Raw genomic sequence first — 14631 nt, forward strand, 5'->3', positions numbered from 1 at the left:
AAGAAACGTCAATAAAAGAAATGCTTTTTATTCGAGTCTTATAAAATTACTTAAATTAAAGTGCTGTACTTAATTATTTTTAATATGTAATAAATCAATTTCTTCATGGTAACTTCACAAAATTATCACAATTATATAATTCAATTTATAAAATATAAATATCATTATTCATTTATATCTAAGTCTTTAAGACTAAGTATAAAATCTTATTTAAGTCACATATTTTCTAAATAAAATAAGATAATATTTTTAAATAATCTAAAAAATAATATATAAAACTTATTTAATACATTTTAATTTTGAATTCGCATCGTCAATTCAACTTAAATTAAAATTTAAGGCAAACTGACAATTATTTAAGCACCTATCCGTTACCTTAATAATGAAAATTATTTAAAATATTTATTAAAACTAAATTTCAAAAAAAAATATGAATTACATTTTCATAAAATGCCTTTGTAGGGCCCCGAGACGATACTCATATTAGACTCAAAATTTTGAATATGTTACTTTTTTTAAAATCGATTCAAGCTTTATTAATTTAATCCTTGTGACTTTCAAAATTTTCTCAAACATTCAAGTCACACGCACAAAGACACCCAAACATAGAAAGAGCATTCGTGCATCACAAAAATGCTTGTCTTACGTGGGGATCGAACCTGCGACACGGCACTGACAGTAGGTTTAGCGTGGTCACCTGTACGACTATTCTATCCCAGCCATCCAATTAAACCGATTACTTAATTGAATTTGAAAGATTATGAAATTTTCAAGAATTTGAGCGTCCTTAGATATTTCATATTTTTAGTAGGAGGTCAAATTAAACGGAACAATGTAGTATTCATTTGTTACAAGAAGGTTTCACAAAATTATGCGTAATTATTTGTTAGGTTATATTTTTAGATTTTGACGGTCTATTTCATAGTTGCTTCAATCTGTCTGAAACGGTTCTATCAAGCACTTTATGTTCGATAAAAAATTGAATTGTTTCGAGGCCCTTAATAAATGAGCAAAAAAAATACAATACCAATTATATTTTTTTCGAACTGTCACTACTAGTCTCTATTTTACTCTTTTCTCTCTCTAACAATCTCCTTCTCACTTCTTCTGGATTGTATCTCTTTCTGTAAACCCTTCTGACTCTTCTAACGGGGTTGACGTTCCTAGTTTTGACAATTTTCTTCCCAAAACTAGCTGTTGACGCCAAGTTAGTGATTTTCTCGTCATTCCTTAAACTCTTACTCTTGCGAGTGGAGTTAGTGTATATATCTCTCTGTTCTCTTATTGTGGCATCGTAAAAGACCTTCCCATTAACTATAGCTTTTCGAATATTTTCTGTAGTGGATAAGACTCTTGGTGGTCTTACAAATGATGTCTCACTCACTTCTAAACTCTTATCGGCTCTTTCTCTTTCAATCTCATCTTTACTCACCTTCTGTATAACTCCTCTTCGTTCTATATTAAATCGATTACCGAAATTGAAATCGAGTAAATCTTTATCGATTGCTATGTGTTTCGATTCTAAGTCTTTTTGTGAACGTTTGTCTAAAACTAGTTTTCCGCCTCTTCTTGAAGCCAAAATCCGGCCTATTTCCTCAATCTGTCTCTCTTCTGCCTCTAGCATTTTTAGATCAGACAACTTATCGCCTTTGACGTCATCTAAATCGATCACTTCAATCGAACTCGAGAAATCATCGATTTTATCATCGATTCCTGGAATTGTGTCTTTGATTTTGACGCTTTCTGGTTTAACTATTTCTACTTCAGTTATATTCTCTGTCACTGGCTCTTCTGTCACTACTACTTCTTTGACAGGTAGTGCTGTAGTAGTAGGGATAACTTTGACAGTAGTTATTTCTAGAACTTCGTCAAAGTCGCTTATATTTCGTTTTTTCTCGTCTCGGTGTTTCTCTTGGTTGTCGCTTCTCGGTTGCTGGGTTGTCGGTAAGGCGGTGGTTGTGAACCGTTCGGTTGTGGTTGTGGGCTGTTGAGTCTCGTTGTAACGGAAGTAGGTTGTGTTTGGTGGCGGTTCCTTGTGTAGGTAAGCAACGGGCCAGTATCTGAAAAAGTGGTATATTTTTCAAATATTTTATTGGTATCGATACATTAGGAGCCTTACTCTTGTCCCCAAATGGGGTAATGATACTCGTAAGGTGGCAGGGATTGAAGAGGAAGAGCTGGAGAACGAGCTCAGTGAAGGAGTTTGGAAAATACCTATGTATGGCCAACATTAGATTGAATCTATTGATTTTGATGATGATTTATCAGTAACCCATCTTGAAAAATTTGAAACGTAATAAATTATTGAGTATTGAATAAATTTTGAATTTGAGACCACACGGTTTATACAAATTCCAGTTAACTCAAAGTGATGTCGGAACTAAAACCTAATATCTCATAACTTCCTTACCTTGGTACTCCTAGTCCGTTGGGCGGTGGTCCTTCTGGTCCCTGTGAAGGCGAAACCGGCAGCCAGGTCCCGGTCCCCGGCGGAGGCGAGTTGTGGCTGAACTTGATATGAGGACGAGACTCAGTTGGGACTCGAGAATAACCTGAAAGATAGACAGGGTTAAGATATAGGAAGAAAGAATATTGACTAGAAATGGTCAAACCGTTTGAATTAAATACATAGATATTCATTTTCGTTTATTTTATTTAAAGCATCAAAGAGTTAGGCTTAAATCAATCTCTCAGCGGTTATGGTAAGACCGATTACAGGTTAAGGTACGCTTAACGCAGTTGATTCCTTTTGTAGCTTCAATTTGAGTCAAATGATACGATGATCTGTTTAGCCCATTATAGTTGTTTAATTTATACCTGGTAAAGGATTCCCATATTTATCATAGTAAGCTTGAGGTCCGTTCTTGTACAAGTCGTCCCAGTACTTCCGGTCGCCTTCAGATATATATGGTCCCACTGGCCCCTGTAGTCCCGGTCGTCCCGATCCTGGGGGTCCGGGTGGTCCCGAGGGTCTGTTCCTGTCGGGGTATCCTGGTCTTCCGAGCCAGGGTTGTGGACGTTCTGGGCGGATTGGGAGGTTCTCTAAAATAAAAATTATGATTTAAATAAATAATGGTAATTATTTCTTAAACAAAAAGAAAATACGGTAAATTTTATACTAAGGATAGAAACAGAATTGGTTGTGCTGGTTTTGGATAATTTTGTTCTTGAACCGAAGGCTGAGATCTAGTAACCTACAAAAAAATACACATCTAATCATCATCACCAAATTTTAGTTCCCATTTGTATATAGCTTTTTATTCATCTGTGAGATCTCTCTTACCTTACATATTTTCAATTCTGCGACACATAATAATATGTTTTTTTTTTTACTTTCAACAATTAGTAAAAAAGCATTTTCTCACCTCTATAGCCAGACCCCTGATGAGCATCCTGTGCTTGTGACGGATGGGGTATCTTGTGCTGGTGGTAGGGGTAATACTTCTCGCTGCACGGACGCCATTGGTCCTCATTGGGGCCTACGTAGCACCTGAAAAGTTTAAAAAACGTATTAAACATTTGCAACATATAGATTATAGTTTTATGTCGTATTGAAATCAATCTGGCTGTAGGCTTGTAGAGTATCGCCAGTCCAAAATAAAACTGGTAGAAAAACTATTTTTAGCTAGTTGCTTTGAAATCTCAATTTTCAGTGCGAATAAAAAAAAAGTTTAATTTTTTTACACCTTAAATTTCACGATAAGTAGGTAAATAGTATTATCTAATGAGTGTAAGTTACTTTTTGTATATTAAATAAAAATAAAACAAAATTACATCATAAGCATTCACAGCACACGGAAACAAATAATGTAATGCTTATTAAAAAGAAAGGGCTTTTGATTTGATTTTCTTGAGACAAGAAAGCCTATGTTTTTTTGTTAAATGTATTTAATTCATGTTTCTTGAAAAAAAAACATATTATTATAGTACATACCATGGTTTATGGAATCCCTCACTGTAGCCACAACGGTGTGTGGGAGAGCAGCAGTAATCCCAAGATCCTGAAACACACATATGAAACTAATTCAAAAAGAAGAATAATCACCAGGTTTTAAATCAAACATACGAAGCGAATTTTTAATAAGTGATACTAAGGAAGTCGTTCTGCCATACCTATCTCTCCACCCTCAGGCTCACAAGCCCAGTGGCCAGCTACCGTGTTCTGCGCGCAGCGGGAGCCAGAGCGACACGGGAAGCCCGAGACTGTGTAGTGTCGGGATACTGATGCTGGAAGGTAACATGATGAGTTTGGACATGTGACTTGAATGTTTGTGAAATATGTAGACACAAGGATAAATTCCATAGCCAGAATTGAGGGGAACAAGGTAAAAGAAAACCCTGTCATGTGATGGAGTCATATTTTTGAAGGTTGGGACCATAAAGGGTAAGGAAAAACCAATTTTTGATATTGATTTTTGATAATTTGTAGCTATAACAGCCACAGTTACACATCATCTGTGAAAATTCCTGCTGTTTAGCTATGACGACGTAAAAGATAAGACCTAGTAACAGACGACATCGGAGCCTTAATAATAGGCCGATATTACCCATTAGGTAGAGAAAATTAAATTATTCCAGCGATTTGATCAAATAACACTTCAAAACAAACCCTAGAAAAGTAGAATCTAGTACTCCTGATAAATACGCGTAAGTAAACCGTTGCATCATTTAATAATGAATCAGTCTCACGATAGTTATTACCAAAACCCGGAGAGATCTCCTGAAGCTGTCAAAGCTAGAATGACAATACATTTTTACTTACATGGTTCGCTGACTTCCCTATCAGGTAATCCTGGTTTACCCCCTGGTCTTGGTCTGTACACATCCTGGATCGGTCGGCTTGGTCCCGGATAACCCGGTCTCCGTTCAGGCAAATAACCCGGTTTCTCCGGTAAATACCCTGGTTTCTCAACAAAGTCATTAGGCCTGAAAACCGGTCTCTGTGGCCTAAATGGTTTTACATCCGGGTCTGGTAAATATCCGGGTTTGTAGCTACCCGGACCAGACGGGTAGTCTTTAATGTTTGTGACGATCACAGGTGGTGTGTAAGCAGGTTTGAAGCTGGGCCCAATTGGACCCGGGTAGTCCGGTTTATATGGCCCTGAGGGACCAGAGTATTCGGGTTTGAAGTCTGGTCCCGATGGCTCTGGGTATGGTTTGTGAGGAGCGCTAGGTGGGTAGTTGGGTTTATACCCGGGCGCTGAAGGATCAGAATACCCGGGTTTGTAAGGATCGGGTCTCGAGTATGGTTTGAAGCCGGGACCACTTGGAGGTCCAGACGCTGGAATGTGTGGTGTATCTGTGAATAAAAGAATAATTTATCTCTGTTTTTATCAAATGGAACTTAAATATTCCTTCCTGATAATTCGTTATTACACATGCTTACAGGAGTTGCAATGACGCAACTTCTGTAAGCCAGGATCTACTATGAAAATAACGACAACCACCGAAACAAAAAAGTTCGGTGTGTCCCAAGGGGTTATAAACAACATCAGAAATGGTAAAAAGAAGGAGTAAGAAGTCTTAACAAGCGGTAACTATCAAAAGTAACATTAAATTGATAAAATAAAGAAAATGATTAGTTACCATGATGATCTGGATACTCGGGACCAGACGGGGCTGAAGGGCCAGAGGGCCCAGAGGGACCGGAGAGACCAGTAGTCGGGGGACCAGATGGTCCCGACACGGAGTACGGATCTTCAACCGGCGGTGCGGAGAGGGGACGAGGTATTTCTGGTGCCGGTTCACTGAAAAGAAAAATCAGAAGTAAAATGGACAGTAGAAATCTTCAGCAAGCAATTGTACACGTTTAAAATGGCAATATTGCCTTTGATACTACGCAAGGGGAAGTTTTGTTACCTCTGGCAGGAAAATCTAAAAAAACTTAAAGGCGTATCGTTACCGGGAAGGGTATTTTGAGTCCAGAGGGACTAGAATAAGTGTAAGAAATATTAGTTTATCGTAAAGATATTGTCACAGATATCATTCGGTGTCCAATAGGTAAAATAATTGAAATAAAAGAGCGGTGTTTTCGACGGCAAGTTATTTTGCAGTTTGGCAAATATGATTATTATTACTCACTCATAACTCGCGTGGACTTTCCTCCAACACTGTCCGTTGAAGAGATCAAAGGCGAAGAGCCAGTCGTGGGCTGAGTGCTCGTAGTCGACGCCGCGCTGAAGGTCGAACAGACGGATCTCGGACAGGAAGCAGTTGTCCACACTTGAGGGAGCTTTGTTACTGGATAAAGGAGATTTGAATGGGAAAGATTTAGTATGAAACTATTACTAAAATATAATAGTTATACATGTAAATGTACTAGTAGAAATATTCAATAGTTCTGCTTGAAGTTTAGGTAATCTGTTTATAGAATAGGTGGCTAATATTACGTCTTAAAGTAATACTATAGCTGGTTTGGAAGAAAAATGCCATTCTACACCATTTTGTGCGCTATCACGCTTACACGACCATAGTTAAATATAAATATAAATAAATGCGGACAACATCACATACATTGTTCTGAACCCAAAGTAAGTTGCTAAAGCACTTGTGTTATGGAATTCAGATACAACGAAAGTACCACAAACACCCAGACCCGAGACAATGTAGAAATGTGAATTTTTACATTGACCCGACCGGGAATCGAACCCGGGACCTCAGAGCTAGCGACACCTTGAAACCGGTGCGTACGCCACTCGACCACGGAGGTCGTCAAAATAGTTACATGACTTAAAGATCTGAAGGTAGACTGTTAAAGCAATCACAGTCTGCTAGGTTAGCTTAAATATATGTTAAATAAATTTATTGTGCGTGCTGTGTAAAATTTGTAAATTTCGTGATCGGTTTGACGAGGACATTTTGATGCTTGTCCTAGTCGGGTGCAGCTGGTAAATTATATGTTTTTGTGTGCAATAAAATATTAAGTTTGACCGGTGTCCTCATGACATGTGTGCTTTAAAAAATACCCTTCAATTTGCCCATGAAGTAATTTTCTGAATGATTAAAGATAAACTCACTTAAAGGAGAAGCTGAGACATCGGAAAGGCGCGTCATTACACGCGCGTCCACACGCCTGCTCGTCCTTGACGCGCGCCTGACCGCGGATTGCCGCGCCTGTCAGCTTGGCTGCCTTGTCGTATTGCAGGTAACATTCTAGAGAGAATCATAGGCTTATTTATTATACATGTTCCAAAAAACACTCTTCGCTATAGTTTTTGCGTCATTAAATTCGATAAAAATTAAGATCGATATTCTATGCGTTTACATAGACAGACAGCATGCGTAAGATTTACAAGGCGACTTTTTAAGCGATTAGATTTATAATGTACATTTAGTAAGATTCCTACTGACGCCAATTTATACCTTCCAGTTGACAGTGACAGGGTTCGAACGACTTTTTACTCAGTTTCTATCTTTAATACGGCCTTTACCTTTTAGTTGTACGGATTTACCGTCTTTTAAGGTCAATTCTGAAAAAACGTGACCAATAGTCAATACGACTTATCTTTTATCACATACCCTCATCCCGATGCTGTACATCATCATATAACGCCGGCTCGCATCCTCTCCCATAGTTGCCTCTTGCGTACAGCTCATGCCCACTGTTAGGCCTCACGCCGTGCCCATTCTCCAGTGAAGTCGGTGGTGATGACGTTAAGATGCAATTCTCAAGGTCATCACCTATCTTTGGTGAGTCGAACCTTTGAATATTAAGTTTAAAGTTATGAAAAATAGTCATAAATATAGTTTATTCGTATATCTATTAGGATAGCCTGCCTAGTTTTGGACTCAACCAGAGTCTTTAATCATGAGCGTGACATAAATCAAAAGGATCTTTTTTTATTTCAAGTCCTTTGGCCGTTTTCCACGTACTTTCAAAATGTTACAATATCGACTCAAGGTCCACAGTAAGTATGGTTGTACAATATTTTACAGATGGAAAAGTTCGACAAAAATTGGAAGAACAGACGCATATTTTGCGACACTGATTCCAATACTACGACATCATAGGAACACGTTTCCTTAATACATGATTGGAAACTTATCATTTAACTTTTGCTGTCGAGTAAAGGACTCTCTTAAAGTTACACTACAAGACAGTATGCTTTTATTTTAAAAGGTTTCTTTCGTCGCTAGATGATATTGCTATTGCAAAAGTTTCAGGGTTTAAGTATTTTTATCATCTATTAATTAGTTCTGCGGATTTATTTGTGTCCCGCTCTGACCCAGATAGAGGTCTTTGGTAGTTGTTGAAAAGATACAGCGCATTAGGTACATGACATAGAGTAGGTTCCACAATGCTGCAATCTTACTTGAAAAGGTGCTGGTATTCAGTAGGTGTCAAAAGATACCTAAAGATTAAAACAGGTGGTAGAAGGGCTCAATTGCACCCAGTCTCTCTAAAAATAGACACTTTAACCCACTCATGGTATCCGCATTATAAAGATCAAAACATTATCAGCCCCCCTGGTCTCTATGGTCCCCATGGTACCCTTGGTCCCAATATTACCTGAAGCTAAACCCCCTGCAGAAGAAGGCATGTGCTCGGATACACTCTGCCTCGCAGGCCCCCAGCCCGCCCACCGTCAGCGCCGCGCCCACAGCACCGTCACTCACAGCCGAGCCAGACCGCACGTGCCAGAAGCACTCTACAAAGACAATCATATTAATAATACATGCCTGTAAATGTCTCATTGCTGGGTCAATTGCTGAGACCAACAGATGCTTAGCACTTAAGAAGCGTGAATGAATCAAGGTGCTGACTTAGGTAGACTTTGAAGATGAGAAACTTCATGGTGAGGACTCTCTCCCTTTGTAGATTTCTATCCCTCCTGCTCAGAAGCTTTGAACGTTTAACGAAACAGTGCTTTCACAGCCATAGTAGCGTGAAACGTTAAATAAAGAAGAAGAAAGAGATAAAGAAGTTTCACTTTAAGAACAATTTACACACATATCCAGTGTTGCCACTTGTTAAAAACAACAGTAAGTTGTAATTTATTGAATTGAATTCGAGTTTGACGCAACGTACTAAAAGTCAGACACGATGCGACAGAAAGTAATTCGAAAGCACTAAGCGTTGACGAGACGGTGACTACTTTGCTCACGTACTTTCGAATGAATGTAAAGTATAGTAAACTTTCAAATAATTTTAAACCTTACCGCTTTCGACCCAAGGTTTATAGTTGATAGTCACACAGCCCTGGTCTTGTGGCATGGCGTACACATCAGAGCTACTGTCAGCTGACATCTCGAGACCTCTGTAAGGTCTCTCGCTTAGGAAGCAATTGTCGGACCCGTGGGAGTTAGAATAGCTAGATGGACAAGAAATATAATCAAAATCAAAAGCTTTTATTTCAAATAAAAATTAAATATAAGTCATATCTATCAAAAATAACGTTAAATAATAAATAAATTGTTTATTATTATCGTAAAGATCGTAATGTTAATGAAATACTTGGAAGTGTGGTCAACAACGTTTTAAAAGATGTACTTTAATATAGTACAGCAACTTGTTTGTTTTAATTTACCTTAATAAAATAGATAACCCGCTTAATACATACATAATACAGAACAAATGAGATCGTGACCATCACACAAACATTTGTCCTAGTTGGGGATCGAACCCACAACTTCTGATATAGCAGTCAAGGCCACTAACAACTGCACCTACAGGGCAGTCAAATAAATTCAACATCCTTTCTTACTTACCGATAGCTATACGACACACATTTGAATTCCCTCTCGCCAAAGCAAGCTGCCTCGCACTCCACCACATTGCGAGCGATCAGAGCACGTCTTATAGCGCCACTACCCAAGGACATACCTGGGCGACGACGAGAGGAACAGTCTGGAAAAAATGTTTTAATAAAAAAACGCAAATATGTAATACACATTCTAATATTATTAAAGCGAAAGTATCTCTGTCTGCTGTCTCGCTTTCTCGCCAAAACTCCTGAACTGACTGTAGTGAAATATGAAACACAGATAATCTAAAGCCTGAGCAAGGGAATGGCCTACTTTTTAACTTAAAAAAAGCGTAAAGGGTGGGTAAATTTTATAATTATAAAAAAATCGGTTAAGGCTACAATTATAATGACATTCATACGGAAACGGGAACCACTGCGCTCTGTAAACTGAAACTGAAGTCCACTGAAGGCTTGTGGCTTTCACGAGCTTATTACATCACATATTCATTATTGAATACGAGAGTCGTTATTTTTATTAAAAAAATCATTATTCGTACCTTTCGTTCTCCCATCGTCACTGCGATCTATCTGCTCATATACATGCGACTTTGGTTTATAAAAACTCGATTCCCCATAATCTAATCCATTAGTATTGCCAGAACTCCCCGAATTATTCCATCTCCCTCTTTTCCAAGACCCATATCCATATCTGCTGCTCCAAGTTTCCCCATTTTTCCCTAAACTGTGGTAGTTGAAATTGTTGTTGGAGATTGGTTTGACGCCGTAAGATGGTTTTTCAGCATCACTGGCTAGTCTCCAGTGGTCTATGGATTTGTGATAGTCATTCCTGTCTTTGTAATGATCGAATCCACCGTAGACTCCACCATACTGCCCCCAGTTCTCTTGATCGTCATCACTTCGGGCTAATCCTGGAAAATATACAAAATCATCAATCAAAGAATCAAAAGAGTTCAAGCGTTTGTGTGACCCGCGAATGCCTAAGTATTAGTGAAGGTGACTTGAATATTTGTGAAACCCCCCTCTACACCAGTATTAGATTATTTATTGCAAAAGTTTTTTTTTTAAATTATCTTGTTGTAAGACCGTTCTTTGCTCCACCAAGTCAAAACATTAATCTTTGTTAATTTCCCTTCAATACCCTTCCATTCAGTTATTTATCGATCAATTTATCTAAAAGTGATATAAAAAGTACTGACAACTAAACACCTAGTAGCCCCAACCAAGTATAGTAATTTCTATGGAATGGAAACATTCGGTAAAATATTTGTAACTTTGATATCATCAGCTTTATGGCACTTGTTATCTATGTAACCTATAAATGCATGAGAAATCATTGAAATGAGCACACACTGCTTCTAATAGACTTATGCACGTCGCAATAGTCAGACAAAGAATGTAATATTTCAATAGTTTGATGTACTTTTTGTCACGTGACTTTTTTATAAAGGCTCTTACTGAAATTATGATTGAAAGGATCAGTTCAATTTCAAGTCTCAAAACAGGAATAGGATTCAGATACAATTCTCGCATGGCTCAAAGTTTCAGAAGGGCATTCAACTCTCTGGCTCAACCATATTTTATGTAGCTCACTGTGGCCCAATGGCCCCAAAGGCCTTTAGCAAATCCATTCACGATTCTCTATCTTGGTCGGCTTGGAATCACGCGCCTAAAGTGGTATGCGTTTAAACCATCCCTCCACCACATATACACCCACTGTATGTGGGTCACCCACACACCGAATATAATCCAAAAAAAAATTATCATATCAATTCTTTTAAAATTCATCCGCACCAAAAGTTAAAACGGAAGATTCTTAACATCTTCAAATAAATTCTTACCTTGATTAATCCTATACGGTATATAATTCCTGTCATCATATCTTTTATTCCCGAACCCTCTTCTGTCTTCCCCAAACCGATCCCGATTCCTGCCATCAAAACTATCATATCTGTCTCTCCATCCTGACTGAGCACCATCACCATCAGGGATCCTATTCGGTTTTGAGGATAAAAAACCAGAATGCAAGATCCCCGGTCCTCGTAGCGTCTCTGGGCAGTTGGGTTCCAAGCTATTTCGGTCGAGTTCGAAGAAATCGAAGTCTTTGTCTTCCACGAAGTCGCGGCGAAGGTCGAAAGCTTCTATTGGTTTGGTCATCAGCTCGCAGAGGCCTTTGCCGCGGAAGGAGCGGTCTAATCTGGGGAGAAAAGGATTCACATAAGTTTTCTGGAGACATAAACATGAATAAAAGGATATAGGTATCGGAAACCTTTTAATAAGATTCCACTGCCAATCTGTCTGCATTTGATATGTTTGTTGCCGCTAGTAATAATTAGAAAACGAAGGAAAATCGAGGTTGACTGTTACAGTCATTTTGATGGCTTCCCATTTTCATATTAAAATTGTTTTTTATTTTTCCTATTTGTATGGAAGCCTAAGTGTCAACTTCGAATCGCACACAAGCATTTTTCAATTTAGGTACTAAGATTTTTTTGGAGATAAACCGTTTGTTTATCTCGGTAAACTTTTACATAAAAACATACGGAAATGTCAAATAATCTCATACCAAAACAAAAGTATAAATTTTTCCGACTTCAAGAGACTTTGTAGCAATCTGTCTTCAAGCACAACGAAAACTATAAATTTAGCAAACATTCCCAACTTATTGCGGTCTCAACAATGGGTGGTACCATAGTACCATAGTAACCTTCGCCGCGTCCCAATTATGTCACTTCACACAAATGTAAACCATTATGTTCAGACGATTCTCATCATCTTTATGTAAATTGTGATGGGGCGGATTTGGGGGTACTATTTATATAGTACTGTACTGACAGCACGGATAGCCGAGTGGTTGGGGTCACCACGCCAAACCCACTGAGCGTGACGTGTCGTGTGTTCGATCCCCGCGTAAGACAAGCATTTTTGTGCTCCACGAATGCTTGAATTGTTTGTTGATGACTTGAATGTTTGTGAAACCCGCCGCGACACAAGGATGGAGTTAAATAGTCATAAAAGATGTATTGAATAACAGCGTCAAGAACTGAACATTTTGTCAATAAATCGCGAGATTATCTATTCTATAATTTCTAGATATTAATTCTAATTAGAAGTAATTTGGTTACGACGTCTTAAACAATTATTGGAGGAAGTCGACCCCAAAACTGTGTGAGAAAAGTCTTATTAATATTTTTCGGTTGCCATGGTTACCAAAAATTGTTATTATTGTCTGGCTTTATAAACAAAATGTAGAGTTTGTCCCTGTGTTATCTAACACAAGGTAGTTGCTATGTTGCAGGATAGTAAACCAACTAGACATTCCAGGAAATGTCTAGATTCTTGTCATGCATTGTTTTCTAGCCATTTTTCATCTCCTGATGAAAACTAATGGAAAGAACTTTGTTATTCAAGTTGTATTAATAGGTTTCCTATGGAAGGAGGCAAGCTCACAATACAACCGAATAAACACGATTTAAAATGAATCTGCCAGTTACAAATCAAAATATTTTAGAAAAAAGTTAATGGTTATACAATATTAATAAGGTAAAAAATGAAGTAGGTATTTAGTTTTAATGTAAGCATGCATTTATTAAAAAAAAAAATATTTTTAATGAAAATACACGCTTCACAGTAATACTTCCAGTAAATAAATACATCCTAGACAGTTTTCAAAAAGCCGGATACCGCGCTAACCCTGCGACATGCGCTCGCGCACAATGCTGATCCGACTGATACCACGCCGAGGTCAAACGTCATGGATTACGAGTAAACTATACACGAAATTAAAAAGGTCTTTATTATTCGTTAATGAATACATTAATTACTTTCGTGAAGCAGAGTCAAAAATATGAATTCATTACCGCCATGTTAGCTCCTGAATAAGGACTCGAATTAAGTCCGAAACTAGTTGGGTGATCCCGATGAATACGCTTAAGTAAACCCATATAATGATTATATATTAATGATTGTTAAAATTAATTTAAACCTGGATTTTCCAGGTGAATGTCATAATTGTTCCTAAAAATGTCGCGAGATTTGGTATCTACTAACTAAAAAGAGGTTTTAGTTCACTGCAAATGATAACAAATACATAAATAGTGTAATAGGCCAGCTACTGTTTAATACATGAAATATTGAATATTTAACATCTTTAAGAGATTTTAAACTTAACTTTCAAATTATCGTTAATTTCAAGTAGTTTTACCAAGGTGCAAATTAAACAGTCTTGACGAAAATAGGACATCCAAATAATCCGAATGGATTTATTGATTGGTATCCTGGTATTATAGGTCGAAGAAATTTTAAATGAAGTACAAGAAATCCTTTAAATCCATATTCCTGAATAATCGATACTAACTTGATCACGTTTTGATCTTAAAGTCTTCTAGTTTATCTTTAATTGACAGTGGGAGTAAGGGCAGTGGTGTATTCAGGCAAATCTAGCACCGATTTTACCAGAACTCAGAATGAGATACAAACTTTAAGCCCGATATACGAGTTGGACAAGCGACACTAAGGATTCTTTACATTTTTTTTCCTTTTGCTATGACCTAATTATAAATTTTACCACTTAAGAATAGATGTGGAATGCAATAAAAGTATTGAGTCGTCATCATCATCCTAGTTTTCCGACTTTCAAGCTTCTGACTACTTGTAACGACTGTCAAAGCTGTAGGAATAACAGCCGGGACCCACAATTTAACGTGCCTTCCAAAACACGGACTAACTCGTTAATAGAACAGAATTTATTTGCATTATTAACTAACTTATATTATCTTCTATTCTAAGAGCCAGCCCTGCTAACCCACATGCCCACGGACCATGCAGAGAAGGGTCTAAGCGACCCAAGTACCTCATGTTACATACCCAAGATTACAAGATAAAATTGTTCTTAAGTCAGCACATCCTCTCGATATCCGATACGAGA

The 14631-nt window shown here is 37.8% G+C and overlaps 2 protein-coding genes across 2 annotated transcripts in view; one reads left to right on the forward strand and one right to left on the reverse strand.

Moving 5' to 3' along the window:
* Positions 1–291: 291 nt before the first annotated feature.
* Positions 292–12578, reverse strand: LOC113504107. Its single transcript, XM_026886221.1, has 16 exons — positions 11546–12578; positions 10244–10615; positions 9709–9847; positions 9160–9311; positions 8510–8648; positions 7519–7700; positions 7017–7152; positions 6082–6240; positions 5587–5747; positions 4763–5299; positions 4114–4227; positions 3935–4001; positions 3380–3490; positions 2818–2978; positions 2411–2552; positions 292–2060 (listed from the first exon to the last, which is right to left on the reverse strand). The coding sequence occupies exons 1-16, from the start codon at positions 12006–12008 to the stop codon at positions 1031–1033; spliced, it is 4065 nt and encodes a 1354-aa protein (XP_026742022.1). The 5' UTR covers positions 12009–12578; the 3' UTR covers positions 292–1030.
* Positions 7068–14631, forward strand: part of LOC113504106 — a 59957-nt gene continuing 52393 nt past the window's right edge. Inside the window, exon 1 of the mRNA XM_026886220.1 lies at positions 7068–7144. The gene's annotated coding sequence lies outside the window, so the exon portion shown is untranslated. The remainder of the gene's footprint in view (positions 7145–14631) is intronic.

Source organism: Trichoplusia ni, chromosome 21 (assembly GCF_003590095.1).
Source record: "Trichoplusia ni isolate ovarian cell line Hi5 chromosome 21, tn1, whole genome shotgun sequence".
In the NCBI taxonomy this organism is placed as follows: Eukaryota; Metazoa; Arthropoda; class Insecta; order Lepidoptera; family Noctuidae; genus Trichoplusia; species Trichoplusia ni.